This window comes from Chanodichthys erythropterus, chromosome 14 (assembly GCF_024489055.1).
Source record: "Chanodichthys erythropterus isolate Z2021 chromosome 14, ASM2448905v1, whole genome shotgun sequence".
Classification (NCBI taxonomy): domain Eukaryota; kingdom Metazoa; phylum Chordata; class Actinopteri; order Cypriniformes; family Xenocyprididae; genus Chanodichthys; species Chanodichthys erythropterus.
In genome coordinates, this window is record NC_090234.1 from 33051994 (window position 1) to 33068924 (window position 16931).

The following is a 16931-nucleotide window of genomic DNA, read 5'->3' on the forward strand; positions in this document are numbered from 1 at the left end:
ATTTATTTATTAATGAACTTCACTTTGTACGTCAGTAACCAATATTGATTGGATAATTGCGTGCAAATAAAACTGCATGCAAATAACCCACACAAAACATTTAAAACATTTGAATAAATGTGGAATATTTTAGTATTTTATCCATGTGGAGTATTTTAGTATTTTTATCCATATCCATTTTATCTTTTTTTCTCTTTATAACATTTAGGAAAGGCATGGAGTTTTCAGAACTCCTATTCAAAATGAAAAATGACACTGAAGTTGTTTGATTTGTTTGTAAAAAATATACAATAAATACATATACTTCATAAAATTAATTTATTTTATTTTTGTCATGCTTTCTGTATTAAAATAAAATATACAAATACATTCGAAAACGGATATTCTTTTTGTCAGTTTGCTTTGGCAAAATAAAGGTCTCCCAGGCTCTTCTATTTTAAGCAGCATTACTTAAAATGTTATTTGGCTCCTCAGATAGACAAAATGTATTTTTAAAAATTAAGTTAGTCTTCCATTTTTATATACTGTGAAAGACATAAAGAGAAATGCAAGCAAATGTTATACTTTTAAAAAACACGTTTTTGGCTTTCAGACTTTTATTTTAAATAATTTATCCAGCGCCATTTAGGAAAGAAGAGTTTTGTTTCCTGCTTCAGCGCCAGTGGGTGATGGCGGAGCTCCATCTCTCCACATCTTACATGTTACAGGCTCATTTCTTCTTTTCTCCATGGGTTGAAATCGTTTCAGCAGAATATAAACATTAGGACATACGCGTAATAATATTCTCTCGGCCTAGTTTGCGGTAAACGCGAGTGGAAAGGCTACTATCCGCAATAGTATATTGCTCTCGCTGTATATAAAATGGCTCCAGTTCAGATCGGTTCGGACGGGCAGCTGGTCCCCGCCGGGGGTCCGACCTCAGCCCCGCAGCCTCCTCCGGGAGCCCCGGCCACTCAAGGAGTTCGACTGAGCCTCCTGATCGAGTTTCTGCTGCAGCGAACCTACCATGAGATCACTCTGCTGGCTGAGCTGTGAGTTCATGAGAGAGGGGCTGGTTGTTATGAATGGTCATTGGTCAGGCATGGGTAAATAAAGTTACGTTTAGTTGAGCATTGGCCCATAAGTTTAACTTTAGTGTTGCTGCAACCTATTACTGACCCATATATGACTTCTAATGACATATAAGTATTTTAACATAAATCTGGTGTATTTGACTGGGGTGACCAGTCAAATATACTTGCCTAGATTCAGCCTAGATGAATTTGGGATATGGTGAGTGACCCAGGCGTGAACTTTTATTTTGTAATATTCTGTTGATATTATTGATATTCCTAAGTAAATTGCATTGCTTTAATCAGAGAAGATAAGGAGATTTCCAAATTTTCTTGTTCTGTGGAAAAAGATCTTTATGTTACTTCCAAGTTTTCTACATGTAAGATGTAACATGATTTGTGCTGTCATTTGATGTTATTTAACCATATGTTTATGATTTTCACAGACTTCCACGGAAAACAGACATGGAAAGGTAAGAAAATGCCCTCCTGTTTCCATTTAGATTCCCCAAAAACATTATTGTAATATTGGTTACATCAGGGGTTTTCAAAGTAGAGCCTCCTTGCAACCAGGCAGGGGAAGAAAAAAAACAGAAATAAAAAAGAAATAAACAGAAATAAACAGTACAGTACTAGGAGTAGAAAAAAGAAACATAATGTAACTTTATAGAAAATAAATATTTTCCAAATAATATTTTAGATGTGTTTAAAAAACTATTTTTTTTTTTTCAGAGTATAAACCGTTTTAATCGATATGATATGTCTTTTATTGAAACCCACTGGCGTGCATTATGCTTTCATATAGACATAACTGATTTAATTTGTCTCCTACAGGAAAATTGAAATTGTTCAGTTTGCCAGTCGGACACGGCAGCTCTTTGTACGTCTGCTTGCTCTTGTGAAATGGGCAAGTAATGCCGGGAAGGTGGAGAAATGTGCGGTACGTGATTTATTTTTCCCACCTCTAATTTGAGTTATTTCCGTTCTTGTTGATGTAGTACTCATTCTTAGCTCTGTTTGCAGATGATCTCCTCATTTCTGGATCAACAAGCATATTTATTTGTTGACACGGCTGACCGACTGGCATCACTGGCCAGGGACGCCTTGGTACATGCACGTTTGCCTAGTTTTGCCATCCCTTTTGCCATTGATGTACTAACCACAGGGTCTTATCCACGTCTGCCCACATGCATCCGAGTGAGTAGTCGAACATGGTGTTCAGCAGGTCTTTAGTGGATGTAAAAAACGGGAAATAAACATCAATGGGGTTATTTGTTTTCCCAGGACAAAATTATTCCTCCTGACCCTATAACCAAAGCAGAGAAGCAGACCACACTAAATCAGCTGAATCAAATCCTGCGACACCGTCTAGTCACCACTGACTTGCCCCCACAGCTGGCCAACTTAACTGTGGGTAAGTTCTGAGCTCTACACATCTACATGGAAAGACTTATTCTGCTCTGTAATAAGTATGATGTATATTTCCTTTTTTTTTTTTGCTATATTTTCAGTGTGTTTTGTTCTTACAATACGTGATCTTACTTGTTTGTATGAATTCTTTGCTTGTCAAGCCAACGGGCGAGTGAAGTTTCGTGTTGAGGGAGAATTTGAAGCCACACTAACAGTGATGGGGGATGATCCTGATATCCCTTGGAGACTTCTTAAACTAGAGATTCTAGTCGAAGACAAGGAAACTGGAGGTAAGATGTTCTCAATGTGTAATAAAAAGACATCAGAACTAAGATGATATGGAACCTATCTGAATGTAGCTTTGTTTTCCCAACTTTTTCATATATACAGTATATTATTCCTGCTTTCAGCATCATTACAGTCTTCAGTGTCACATGATCCTTCAGAAATCATTCTAATATGCAGATTTGGTGCTCAAGTAACATTTCTTATTAGCAGTTTTGCTGCTTAATATTTTTGTTTTCTGGATGCTTTGATCCATTTATTTAAAACAGAAATGTTTTGTAACAAACTAAAAGTCTACTGTCACTTTTGGCCAATTTACTGCATTTTTGCTAAATAGAAGTGTTATTTCTTAAAAAGGAAAAAAAAAAAGAAACTGAATTAATCTTTTGAATGGGAGTGTGTATTTATATTCATAAATATTTAATAATACATTTATAATATATAATATAATAACATATCTATATATTATTTATTTAGATGGGCGGGCATTGGTTCACAGCATGCAGGTGAATTATATCCATGAATTGGTACAGTCTCGCCTGTTTGGAGATGACAAGCCTCTTCAGGACATGTACAGCTGCCTCCGTATCCTTTCAGCTCAAGACTTAAGATTTCTGTATTTTAGTAGGACATTTGTTTGGTTGTTTGAAAGCCAGGGGTACTTCTTTGCTGGCAAAATGGCCTTTTAAGGAAACTTGGCTGCTTATGCAGTAAAAAGGTAAAAAAGAGAAAGAAATCGGTGCAAAGAATTGTAAATATGGAGAGAACTCTGTGAAGAAAAATCTGAAAAACCTCTGTGTTTGTGGGTAACATTTCAAATGGGTTTTAGGGCCAAATTGATGGGGGAGTCTGAATGTTTGTAAGTACACAGGCAGATTCGGCACTGAAGAAAGCTGTTGCCATAGTGTTCCAATTTTACCATAATGCTGTATAAACAGTATTATGAAAACTGTTTTCTTAATAACTCTGTCGATCTGACTGTTCGTGGCCGGGATACAAAAATCCTGAAGTATAATTGGTAGTTTTCATGAAAGCCCTGGAGTCTTTTGGTGACAAATTAATGGGATTAAATTTCTCACTCAAGGTTACAGAGAATGAGTAAACATTCAAAATCAGTGAAGTTACAGTTAAATTAATCACCCTTGCTAGGGATCGAACGTATAGCTTTTGTTTTACCAGCCTAGATATTTTGCAGTGCACTAATAGTCTGTTTGGGAATACTTTTAGAATAAAAGTAAAGTCATTAAAACTATAAACTGGAAGTTTTGTTTTCCGAAAATGTAGTGACAAAAAGTGTTAAAACTGTTTCCTTGATGAATTGTGTCAGACTCGTTTTGCCTATCACTACAGCTGGAGGTGTTGCATTCCCAGACTCTGATGTTGATCAGAGAGCGATGGGGTGATCTAGTGCAGGTTGAGCGCTATGTCCCAGCTAAGTGCCTCACATTGTCTGTCTGGAAGTAAGTTTCAAAATGGACCTATTCAATACAGAGTTTTTGTGTAATTTTTCTCTTTTGGTTTTGCATGTCATGATTTTTGCCTTGCAGTCAACAGGTCCTGGGTAGAAAGACTGGAACAGCACCTGTGCACAAAGTCACCATTAAAATTGATGAGATGGATGGTTCCAAGCCATTACAGATCTCCCATGAGCCTCCACTGCCTGCCTGTGATTCCAGATTAATGGAAAGAGCCATGAAGGTGAGTATCTTAAGTTTTTTTGATAATAATATTAATAATTTCACAATGATCATTGTATAAGCTTCTCCATGATGATAATATAGTTTGGGGGTCATTTATATTTTAAAAATAAATTAATACTTTTATTCAGCAAGGATGCATTAAAAGCATGACAGTAAAGACATTTGTTACAAAATCAAAAAAGATTTAAAATAAATGCTGTTCTTTTAAACTTTTTATTCATCAAGGCATACTGAAAAAAAAATCTTCATTTTCAATAATGAGAAATGTTTCTTGAGCATCAAATCAGCATATTCGAATGATTTATGTTGGATCATGTGACACTGAAGACTAGAGAAATGTATGTAATTTATGGATAGAGAAAAATGTCATTTAAAATTGTAAAAATATTACTGTTTTTACTGTTTTTGTTTTTTTTTTTTTAATAAAATGAATGCAGCCTTGGTGAGCATGAGACTTCTCTCAAAAACATATATATATATAATTTTTTACCAAACCCAAACTTGAGTTAATGTATAATGACATATAATAACAGTAATGAGGAGGAAAGCTTATAAAGTCTGTTTGTGGGCTGTTCTTTCAGATCGATCATCTCTCAGTGGAAAAGCTTTTGATCGATAGTGTACATGCCCGCTCGCATCAGAAACTGCAAGAACTCAAAGCCATCCTGAAAAGTAGCAACCCTAGTGATAACTGTGAGTATTTTACACAGATTTTCACCCTACTTGATTTATGAGAGGCTGTGCTATATTGTGTAGGGAAGTAGGGTTGTCAAAAGTACTGACTTCAGTACCAAATGCTGGTATCGTCACATTTTTAAAATTTTCAGCACTTTTGACAACTCTAGAGGGAAGCAAATATCAAAATTAATAATAAACAATAGGATGAAAACGACAAATTATGATCATTGTTTTTTGCCACAAAATACTTTTTTTTGTGTTCTGAAAGCGCATACTCCCTCACACTCTGTCTTTTTCAAAGCACACACATTGCATACTGTATAATATGGACATACACTCGCACAAACTTTTTGTCAGCGCTGCTCTGATGAATTAATCAGTAAAATAGTTTAGCAGCTTAAAGGGTAAGTTCACCCAAAAATAAAAATTCTGTCATTTATTACTTGCTCTCATGCCGTTCCACACCCGTAAGACCTTCGTTAATCTTCATAACACAAATTAAGATATTTTAGTTGAAATCAGATGGCTCCGTGAGGCCTCCATAGGGAGCAATGGACATTTCCTCTCTCAAGATCCATTAATGTACTAAAAACATATTTAAATCGGTTCATGTGAGTACAGTGGTTCAATATTAATATCATAAAGCGACGAGAATATTTTTGGAGCGGCAAAAAAACATAATAACGACTTATTTAGTGATGGCCGATTTCAAAACACTGCTTCAGGAAGCATCGGAGCACAAATGAATAAGTATATCGAATCATGATTCAGATCGTGTGTCAAACTGCCAGCGGCTGATTTCATGTGACTTTGGCGCTCCGAACAGCAGATTCGACACACTGATTCACTGTGCTCTGATGCTTCCTGAAGCTGTGTTTTGAAATCGGCCATCACTAAATAAGTCATTATTTAGTTTTTTTGGCGCTCCAAAAATATTCTCGTCGCTTTATAATGTTAATATTGAACCACCGTTCTCACATGAACCGATTTAAATATGTTTTTAGTACATTAATGGATCTTGAAAGAGGAAGTGTCCATTGCTCCCTATGCAGGCCTCACGAAGCCATCAGATTTCAACTAAAATAATCTTAATTTGTGTTCCGAAGATTAAAGAAGGTCTTACGGGTGTGGAACGACAAGAGGGTAAGAATTTTTGGGTGAACTAACCCTTTAAAAGAAACATGACTCACCAGCAAGGTAATAACTGTGCGGTTCTTGAGCTAGATAAACTTATAGTTTTGCTTTTATTAGAAACACAGCTGCTGTTAGAGGCACACAGATCTGGTAGGCTAATTCAAAAGCTTATTTGCTCTCTCTCTTTCTCTCTCTCTCTCTCTCTCTCTCTCTCTCTCTCTCTCAACTGCGTTAATAACTGTATCAACTGTATGAGTCTGTTATCAAGGCTCAAGCCTCCATTACTAGTTCTGAAATGTTTTGGAATTGGCAACGGAGGCTTGGGATGAGATGCGTGAGAAATTAGTCCCCACACAAGAGTGTTTTAAGGACAAAAACCTGAAAATGTCTTGAAATACAACATTGGAACAGTGTCTTGAGGTGTGGTAACCATAGTATAAGCATAATAATTGACTCCAGACTGTTGAATTCTTAGAAAATAATGCACACCCGAGGTGTAACTCCGCTTCGCGTCATGGCCACATTACCACCTCTGGTATGCACTATTTTCTAAGAATTCATTGCACGTCATTAATTATTCCTTACATAATGCACATGTGCAATTTGTGTTTTTATTTTTCAGCCTTCATAGAGACTGCACTGCCCACACTAGTCATACCAATACTGGAGCCCTGCGGGCGATCTGAGTGCCTCCACATATTTGTCGATTTGCATTCCGGAATGTTTCAGCCAATGCTCTACGGAGTTGGTTAGTCACATATCTATTGGATTCAACCCACATCTGATCATTTGAACTCCTTAACCTTTTTTGCTGGATTCTTTCTAGATCAGTCCATGTTGGACGACATTGAAAAGAGTATCAACGATGACATGAAGCGCATCGTCACTTGGTTACAGCAGCTAAAGTAATCATTTAAACTACCTGTTCTTAGTGCGTTTCATATTATGACAGTGGCTGATGTTAATCTATTATGTTTTGAACAGATTCTGGTTGGGTGAGCAGAGATGTCGACAGTCTGTGAAACATCTTCCCACACTGTGTGCAGACACTCTCCATCTATCTAATTTAACCACGCATCCTGTGGGCAACCTGTCAAAACATCGCCTCTTCATCAAACTCACCCGCCTCCCACAATACTATATTGTAAACACTTCAATATTTAATTTACTTACCTCACAGATTTTTTGTAAATTTATGTAAATTTTAAACATTTAATTAAATCTCGTCTTTACTAAGGTGGTCGAGATGTTTGATGTGTCCAACAATCCGACAGAGCTTCAGTATAAGTACTACTTCCTGTCTGTGAGTCTGATAGAGAGTGAGGATGGGCTGCCTGCTGCTCAGCTGCTGCAGCAGTTTAAGCCCAACCTTGAGGAGCTTGTGCAGGACATTTCATCTGGTCGAGTGGCTCGCCCTGGATCCAAGAGGAAGGTGGGATACTCAACTGAGTATACCAATTCTTTAACATCTTAAACCACTTTGTGTTGTATTTAAAGAGGTGAGGTGGGTGTCCCTTTAAAGTTGGCATATAATAGAAATTCACTCAACATCAATTTAGAATATAGGTAATGATGTACGTCCCAATATATGAAAAAAGTGAATGTCCTTTGTGTTGTTCAGTTTTTTTATTGTATGTAGTTAATATTCTTCTTTTGGTCACTCCATAGTTGTCTGGAGAGCAAAGTGCCATTGAACCTAAGAAACCCAAGAGGTCAGGAGAGATGTGTGCCTTCAATAAAGAACTGGCCCACCTGGTGGCTATGTGTGACACCAACATGCCCCTCATCGGATTACGCTGTGAGGTACTGTATAGCTATTAGATGGTGACAGCAGTTTTGTATTATCTGAAGATATTTCTTGTAAACATGTCACCTATTGTGTTTACTGAACGCTCTTTTACTCTCGCAGTTGTCGAATATGGAGATTCCTCATCAGGGAGTTCAGGTCGAAGGAGACGGCTGTAGTCACGCCATACGTATTCTAAAGTAAGATTTGTTCAGTTTCTCTGAAGTTGGTAAACCAGACTGGCACATGTATATAATGCCCCCCCCCCCCCCCATTGTCACATGTAAGCTACCATTCCAAAGTTTGGGGTTGATATGTTTTTTTTTTTTTTTTTTTTGTTTTTTTTAGAATTAATACTTTTTTTTGATCAGCAAGGATGGAAAAAAATTAAGCAGCACAACTGTTTTCAACATTGATGATAATAATAATATTACTTATAAGAAGTGTTTCTTGAGCAGCAAATCAGCATGTTAGATTAATTTCTGAAAGATCATGTGACACTGGATTAATGATGCTGAAAATTCAGATTTCCATCACAAGAATATATTATATTTTAAAATATATTCAAATAGACAAGTTATTTTAAATTGAAAAAATAATATAAACATGTTATAAAATAATTTTTAAAATATTAATGTATTTGTGATAAAATAAACAGCCTTGATGAGCATAAGAGACTTCTTTCAAAAACACTGAAAAATGTAACTGACCCCAAACTTTTGAATGGTAGTGTACTAATTGCTTTCCTCCTCTTTCAGAGTTCCACCTTGTAAGGGAGTGAGTGAGGAAACGAGAAAAACTCTAGAGCGTTCCCTGCTGGACTGCACGTTCAGACTACAGGGCCGCAATAATCGCACCTGGGTGGCAGAATTGATTTTCTCCAGCTGCCCACTAAACGGCACATCCAACAAAGAGCAAGGTAAGCACAGTTCCTTGTTTGTAATGGCTTTCAAAACAATACAGTGATGTTTGACTGATAAATTTTTTTCCCCCCCAAATTATCTGTCTATTTCAATTCAGCTTCCACGCGGCATGTTTACCTGACGTATGAGAATCCCCTATCGGAGCCAGTAGGTGGCAGGAAAGTGGTAGAGATGTTCTTGAATGATTGGAACAGCGTTAGTCAGCTTTACGAATGCGTGTTGGAGTTCTCGCGCTCTTTACCTGGTATGTATCTAACTGTTCTAACCAGTTAACTAGGAGTTTCTGTCATAACCAGCTTTAACTTTTATTCCTTTTATGTCATAGTACATTTAAATATGTCATTTTGGCTTGATTATTAAATATTGACCTGTACTACCTTTCAAAATTTGGGGTCAGTAAGATTTTTTTTCTCCCAAAAAGTAATAAGCAGCACAACCGTTTTCAACATTGATAATAATGAACTTTTTCTTGAGCAAATCAGCACATTAGAAAGATTTCTCAAGGATCATGTGACACTGAAGACTGGAGTAATGATGCTGAAAATTCAGCTTTTTCATCACAGGAATAAATGACATTTTAAAATATATTAAAATAGAAAAGTTATTTTAAATTATATTCCACAATATTACTTTTTTTTTTATCAAATAAAGCGTTGGTGAGCATAAGAGACTTATTTCATAAACATTAAAAAAATCTTACCATCCCCAAACTTTTGTACAGTAAAATATGTATGAGAAAATATGTGACTTAAGAATGATTTGAAGAACTTCTCGAATTGCTTGTAATTAAATTATCTACATTTTCCAGAAATGCCCTCCTATTTGAGCCTTTTCTCAGAGATACGACTGTATAATTATCGAAAACTGGTTCTATGTTATGGCAGTACCAAAGGCAGCTCGGTAAAAACCTTTTCATCTTGTTACAATGCATGTTGAACCTTAATCCCTTTATTTAGTGATTTAGTTTAAATCATACTTGTTTTATGTAAAGATCCATACTGTTTCTTTTAGGTGACAATACAGTGGAATTCAGTAACCCAGCGTTTCCATCTGGCCCTGGGGACTGTGGGGCCCAATTCAGGCTGTAGCAACTGTCACAACATAATTCTCCACCAACTTCAAGAGATGTTCAACAAGACACCCAATGTTGTACAACTTCTACAGGTATCTAGAGCCTTGGGACTATAAAACATCATTTACTTTATTCACTTTCAAGCAGTCACTGGTCAATGACCTGTAATTTATAGTTTTATTAATTATGTTGGTAAAAATAAATACACTGTCAGTATGTTTTCAAAACAAAATTAACTGACCAATTTGAAGTGCTTTTTATTAGTCGCTGCTGGTAGTATTTTCATATACTTGTCTGTTCTCAGGTCCTCTCAGACACTCTAGCTCCTCTAAATGCCATCAACAAGCTACCCACTGTGCCTATGTTGGGCCTCACCCAAAGGACCAATACGGCGTACCAGTGCTTCTCCATCCTGCCCCAGTCACCCACTCACATCCGCCTGGCCTTCCGCAACATGTACTGCATCGACATCTACTGCCGTAGCAGAGGTGTGGTGGCTATCCGTGACGGGGCCTACAGTCTGTTTGACAACACCAAAATAGTTGAAGGTTTCTATCCCGCCCCTGGACTGAAGGTGGGTGGAGCAAATCATGCTATTAAAGGGATAGTCCACCCATGAAATTCTGCATTATCCCTTTAACCACTGCTTTAGAGGTGTGCATGGATGTAATTGTCACTTTTCCATTATTTTGCACAGACGTTCTTGAACATGTTTGTGGATAGTAACCAGGACGCCCGTAGACGCTCGGTCAATGAGGACGACAACCCTCCGTCCCCAATAAGCATGGATGACACCTTCATGCCCCATACCCAGACGCAGCCTCCAGGCAGAGGGGTGTATCCACCCCTCACATCGCCCCCCAACCCGTACCACGTGCCTCCCTCACCGTCCATGATAACAACACAGTCTCCAGGTATGTGTGTATATGAAGAGTTTCGTTGCAAAACGAGATAAATCCGTTTTTAACATTTTTGTCAAAACATGTTTATTATTATGTTATCATGTTATTATTTTGTTTTATGGTGCTACTTAGCTGTATTTTTTAAGTTATGAAGGTTTAAATCAAAACAAACCAACTGCAGTTGAATTGATATTAATTGGAATGCACAACCAAAAAACAAGATTTTTGAAAAATTAAAAAAATGGATTTATCTCGTTTTGCAACGAAACTCTTCATATATATATGTGTCTTTCTCGTGTCAAGTGCTGTAATTTTGCTGTCCTTGCTGTGCTGATCATGCCATCATGGAGTTGGGGAATCAAAAGGAAAGGAAACATTTCCTCATTGGTGTCCCACTCGTTGCACTCGTCCCACCAGCTCTTCCTTTCTGTGGACGTGCATGCTTTTATCGTTCAGTCTGTGTTTGATGGCACCATCACTGTGCATCCTCGCAGAGAAGCATGCCCACAGTCATGACCACCCATCTCCATTCAGGGCCTGCAGCTCCTGTCACGCTTTAGCTGCAGCGTGTGTGAACGTGATTGTGCGAGAAAGGGAACTCTTGTCAGATGTTGATGAGGCCACTGATTGGTTAATTGTGTGCAGGGAACATCCACGCAGCCAATTCCCCTAGTGGAGCTTTGCGGGCTCCTTCTCCCTTTGGGCCCACCCCTTCTCCCTCCTCTCTGGGAATTTCTATGGGGCAGACCTCCAACTTTGCCAGCCCGCATGGTAAGTGTATGGGAGGCCTGGATCCAGGGCTTTGTTGATTAGCTTTCCTTCTTACCTCTGCGGTCCAGGGCTTTCAATCTTTGATGGGCTGGTGAAAGACATCTGATTTGTTGCTACCACTCGACCTTCCACATTGAGGATGTTGTTGGCTTAAATGGGCACTTGCTTAATACTTCTTGTATTGTTTCCTGCTTCTTTCTATTTTTTGACTGGTGGGACTGGGGAGACCAAACATCTGTGTCCAAATCATGTGTATGATTATATGCAAGACAAAAAAAACAAAAAAAAAACAAGTAAAACTTGGTACTGCCATTCAGCTTGATTGATCGGGCAACTTCTTTCTTTTTTTTTTTTTTTTTTATTTGGAAATTTTTTAAAATGTTTTTTATTATTTGTATACTTCCATTCAAAATTTGGGGTCTGTAAGATATTTTATTTTTTTAAGAGTTCTTATGTTCACTAAAGCTGCATTTATTTGGTCAAAAATACAGTAAAAACAGTAATATTGTTCAATATTATTACAATTTAAAAATAATAAAAAAAAAAAAAATGTAATATCTAATATTCTTATGGCAAAGCTGAATTTTCAGAAATCATTTGTATATGCTGATTTGATTCTCAAGAAAAACTTTATCAACGTTGAAAACATTTGTGCTACTTAAAGCTGCTGTCCGTGATTTTTGGCCCTCTAGCGGTTAATAAACAGAACTGCATGCGTCTTGCAGAGGAACATTGTAGCCAGAGCTACTTTTTCTCCGTGTATGTCTATGGCGAGTCACGTAGTTACTGTGATACTCTGCAGCGAGTCCTCCAGTCCGGTCTGAAATAGTCGGAATATAAACACTTATAAGTGTACCATAATGATTCAGGATAAGACAGAAACACAGTTTGGAAAATGGATTCATGTTGTATATTCTCATTATATAATTTTTGTAAATTTTTAACACAAAAAAAGTTGGGGAATGCAGCTTTAATATTTTTGTGGAAACCACTATCCATTTTTTTTCAGGATTATCTGATGTATAGAAAGTTTAAAAGAACGGCATTTATTTGAAATAAAAATCTTTTGTAACGTAAACGTAAATTGATCAATTTAATGCACCCTTGCTAAATAAATCTTACTGACCTCAACCTTTTGAATGATAGTGTATCTTTGTAAATTATAGCTGGGTATTGTCCGCTACTTCACATTAGTCACAATATGCCACTATACAATACAATTTGATCAGAATGTCATAACTGGTCTGCAGTTGAAACTGTGTGAAAGAAAGTGAATCAGTGGCATCAGTTTTTGCCTTGTTCAAATCATTGTATGGTGCTTCATTGAAGCAGCTCTGACTTCACAGAGAAATGTTTCAGTGTTTCCATCTATTTAATAGGGATGTGCATTTTTGGGGGGCTGTGTTGAGCACCGTTACTGCTCTGAACTAAAAAAAATCAATGTGTACATTGTCGATGGAAATTGCTGCCCTCCTCAAGATACTGAATTATGGTCCAAATGGTTTTATTTATTTATTTTACAGGAACTCTTGACCCCAGTTCACCATACACAATAGTGTCCGCCAGCCCAAGAGTTGCCCCCTGGCCAGGTTCTCCGCAGGTTTCTGGACCCTCCCCCGGTGCACGAATCACTGGCATGTCTCCAGGCAACCCTTCTTTGCACTCGCCCATTCCAGACCCATCCCACTCCCCTCGAGCTGGTACCAGTAAGTCCATAGTCTAAAAACAGATCTGTCTTGTCCAAAAATGTCAGTATTTTATCTAATATATGTACATTACTACACTACCATTCGAAAGCTTTAGGTCAGAAAGTTTTTTTTTTCCAGTTTTTTACTGTTTTTACTTTTATTCTGAAAGGATGCTTTAACTTGTGGCAGTAAAGTGACAATGAAAACATTGTATAATGTTACAAAAGATTTCTATATCAAATAAAATACATTTCTTTTAAAGAATCCTGAAAAAATGTATCACAGTTTCCACAGAAATATTAAGCACAAACATGGATTGGAAATTATGTTGTTTTTTTTTTTTTTTCAATTGCAGTTTGAATTTTTCTGCTTAATTGTCTTGAAAATTATGCTACAATGCAAAATATCTTGATGGTTTTAAAAATAATTGAAAATTCTTATCATTTTTATTTCTTTTTATTTTGGGGTGAAATATTACCTGGACATTTTGTGAGATTAGCCCAGTAAATGACTATTATTCACCAGGTTTGATGTGAATAAAAGAATTTAACTTCATTTATATTTGAGTATTCCTTTAAACAATATGCAGTAGCTGAATTAGTTCAATCACTGTGTGTGTGTGTGTGTGTGTGTGTGTGTGTCTGTAGGTTCACAGGCAATGCCGCCTCCTCGTAAACTGCCACAACGGTCCTGGGCCGCTTCTATCCCCACCATCCTCACCCACAGCAAACTACATGTGCTGCTTCTGCCTTCACCCATGCCGTGCCCGGTGCCAGGGCTGGCGGGCAGCTACCTGTGTTCACCTCTGGAGCGCTTCCTGGGCTCTGTCATCATGAGGCGACATCTACAAAGAATCATCCAGTTAGAACCCAACGTGAGTCAGAAACTGAAATTATCGATTTCTCCAGATTTATGAACCAATATTGATTTTTAAATCCCAAGAATTGATCTTTTAGTCTATCCTGTTTTCTTCTGTACACATCATTTGACACACCAGAATGTTATGATTCTGCTTGCATAGTATATTTGAATCACACTTGGCTACTTTCTCTTCGCAGCTCACTATTGTGAACTCCAATGAACCAGGCGTCATCATGTTTAAAACAGATGTGCTTAAATGTCGAGTGGCTCTCAACCCCAAATCCTACCAGACTCTGCAGCTAAAAGTCACACCAGAAAACACTGGACCCTGGTCGCAGGAGGAGCTGCAGGTTCTGGAAAAGTTCTTTGAGACCAGGGTAGGAAATGAACTCCTTGCATCAGCTCACTAACTATCATTTGATGTGATGTTCAGTGAAGCTCAAATTTCCTCTTGTTCAGTACATTTTGGAAAGTAGCAGCAGACAAAATTGCAATCTGTTTGGTTGAGCACCTTTATGAGTTTGATTTAACACTATTGGCTCAACCTTTGTCATGGGTTTGGGACAAGCCAGGTATTCTCCAGTAATGCAAGTGCAAGTCCAAGTCATTCTCTTTCAATTTCATCTTAGGTTGCAGGACCACCTTTTAAATACAACACACTAAATGCCTTTACAAAGCTATTGGGAGCTCCTACCAACATACTCAGAGACTGTGTTCGCATAATGAAATTGGAGTTGGTAAGCACACATTTATGATTTATTTATTTATTGTTTTTTTTTAAGGAATAGTTTTATTCAGCAAAGACATTGATCAAAAGTGACAGTAAACAGTGGATATACAAATGAATGCTGTTCTTTTGAATATTTTTTTTTTGTTCACATTATCTTAACATATGTCAGTGCCATTGTTTTGTCACAAGATGCACACTAGTAATGTTCTTTAATTTTTTTCTTTCTAGTGAATGTTTATAAATGCTATTTAAATGCTCTACTTGAACTAAGGCCTAATCCTGGCTTAGCCTAAACTCTGTCTGTGAAACCGGGCCTAAATATTAAAATCGAAATCAGTTACTTTAAATATCGACTTCTTTCAAAAACATTAAAAAATCTTACCGTCCCCAAACTTTTGAATGGTAATGTAAATTTGTAATCTAATCGGTCCATCGTTTTCCTCTAGTTCCCAGACCAAGCGTCCCAGCTGAATTGGAATGTGCAGTTTTGTCTGACCATCCCACCCAGCGCTCCTCCCATTGCCCCACCAGGAACCATTGCTGTGGTGCTGAAGACCAAGATGCTGTTCTTTGTAAGTGATTTAGTCACTCTTCTGATTTATGCCCTCTTTCAGTATGTAACCAATTCCCAAAATCAAATCCTGCACTACTGCTGTTGATTTGAATTCTGATTTCCAGCACGTCTGTTTGGTCTGTGTTGTGAATTTACTGTGGATTCCCGACATGCGTTAACTTGAAGAGATTCTCTTCTACAGCTCCAGCTGACCCAAAGGTTACAGGTACCCCAGGAGCCCATCAGCATCATAGTGCCCATTGTGTACGACATGGCTACCGGACTGACCCAACAGGCCGATATCCCCCGCCAGCACAGCTCCTCAGGAGCCGCGGCCCTGATGGTCAGCTCCATCCTCAGGAGGTTCAATGAGCACCATCCACCACGATCAGGTTAATTCTTATATAGATCCGTGCGATTTAAATGTTCAGATAAGCATATTTTATTTGTTTTATTTAATATTAATTTTTAACCTTTTTTTAACAGGGGAGTGCACAATATTTGCAGCGGTTCATGAGCTTATGGCTAATCTCACGCTGAACACTGGTGGACGGCCATAACTTGGTGTCTCTTAGGAAACATCTCCAGACTTGTCAGTTAATAAATTCAGCCCCAACTCTGGGGAGATTCAGGTTTTCTGCTGCAGCCAATGGACTCTTCTGCTGGTGTATCATATTGTCAAAAAAGGGAGCAGAAATATGATGGAACATTTTTTTTATTGTATTATGAAGCATGTAAATTAAAAATTGTAACAAAAGCAGGACTTCTTTTTTTAAAATAGCTTGGCAAAGTTCTGCTAACGCATTTATTTTTTTCAGATGCACTTCTTATGGAAATGATTGTGATAGAAAAAATGTTTAACTACAGCTGTATTTTTTTTATTTGAGACTTTGCAGAAAAACTCTTGTCTTTTTTGTAATACAAGATATCAGTACTGTGTAAGTATTGATGCTTTCCTTATCAGCACACACTATTTAAATGTTTGTTTTGATTGCATTATTTTGATTTCTTATCTGCCACTTGAAATATGAGTGACAAACCTAAATAAGCCGTGTTTTATTGTTATTCATTGGAATCATGGAAGAGATTTTTTTTGTCTGTGTTTATTACTATTTAATAAACATTGGAAATAACTCCACCCTTTCATTAATAATTAAATATATTTAGAGGACAAAATGATTTTATCCTCATGTAAATGCAGAAATGTAAATAATTGTTATACATCATAATTGTGCCTAATCGTTGAATTATAAAAATTGTGTATGAAGTTATATTCAAAAAATGCATTTATAGATTTTAAATAGATGATTATCTTCTGACAAAACAAAGCAAGGCTAGTTCATTCCTTTGCCAGAGGGGTTTATCTTCGTCTTTTAACGAGTGGGT

At 37.3% G+C, this 16931-nt stretch overlaps 1 protein-coding gene across 2 annotated transcripts; it reads left to right on the forward strand.

Annotated features, from left to right (window-relative positions):
* The first annotated feature begins 661 nt into the window (after positions 1-661).
* Positions 662-16795, forward strand: med14 (mediator complex subunit 14). 2 transcript variants are annotated; one of them, XM_067410135.1, is made up of 30 exons: positions 662-1031; positions 1499-1525; positions 1887-1992; positions 2076-2249; positions 2337-2466; positions 2624-2752; positions 3225-3332; positions 4075-4207; positions 4295-4445; positions 5029-5140; positions 6882-7007; positions 7086-7164; positions 7244-7403; positions 7497-7691; positions 7928-8062; positions 8169-8245; positions 8804-8964; positions 9066-9212; positions 9777-9868; positions 9980-10132; positions 10345-10614; positions 10738-10954; positions 11588-11713; positions 13237-13419; positions 14049-14275; positions 14460-14639; positions 14892-14999; positions 15439-15564; positions 15748-15937; positions 16032-16795. In XM_067410135.1, exons 1-30 carry the CDS (start codon positions 862-864, stop codon positions 16103-16105), a joined length of 4266 nt encoding a protein of 1421 aa, XP_067266236.1. In that variant the 5' UTR covers positions 662-861; the 3' UTR covers positions 16106-16795. The 2 variants fall into 2 exon arrangements, with proteins under 2 accessions (XP_067266236.1, XP_067266237.1); XM_067410136.1 differs by lacking the exon at positions 11588-11713 and having other exon boundaries at positions 16032-16791.
* Positions 16796-16931: the final 136 nt, after the last annotated feature.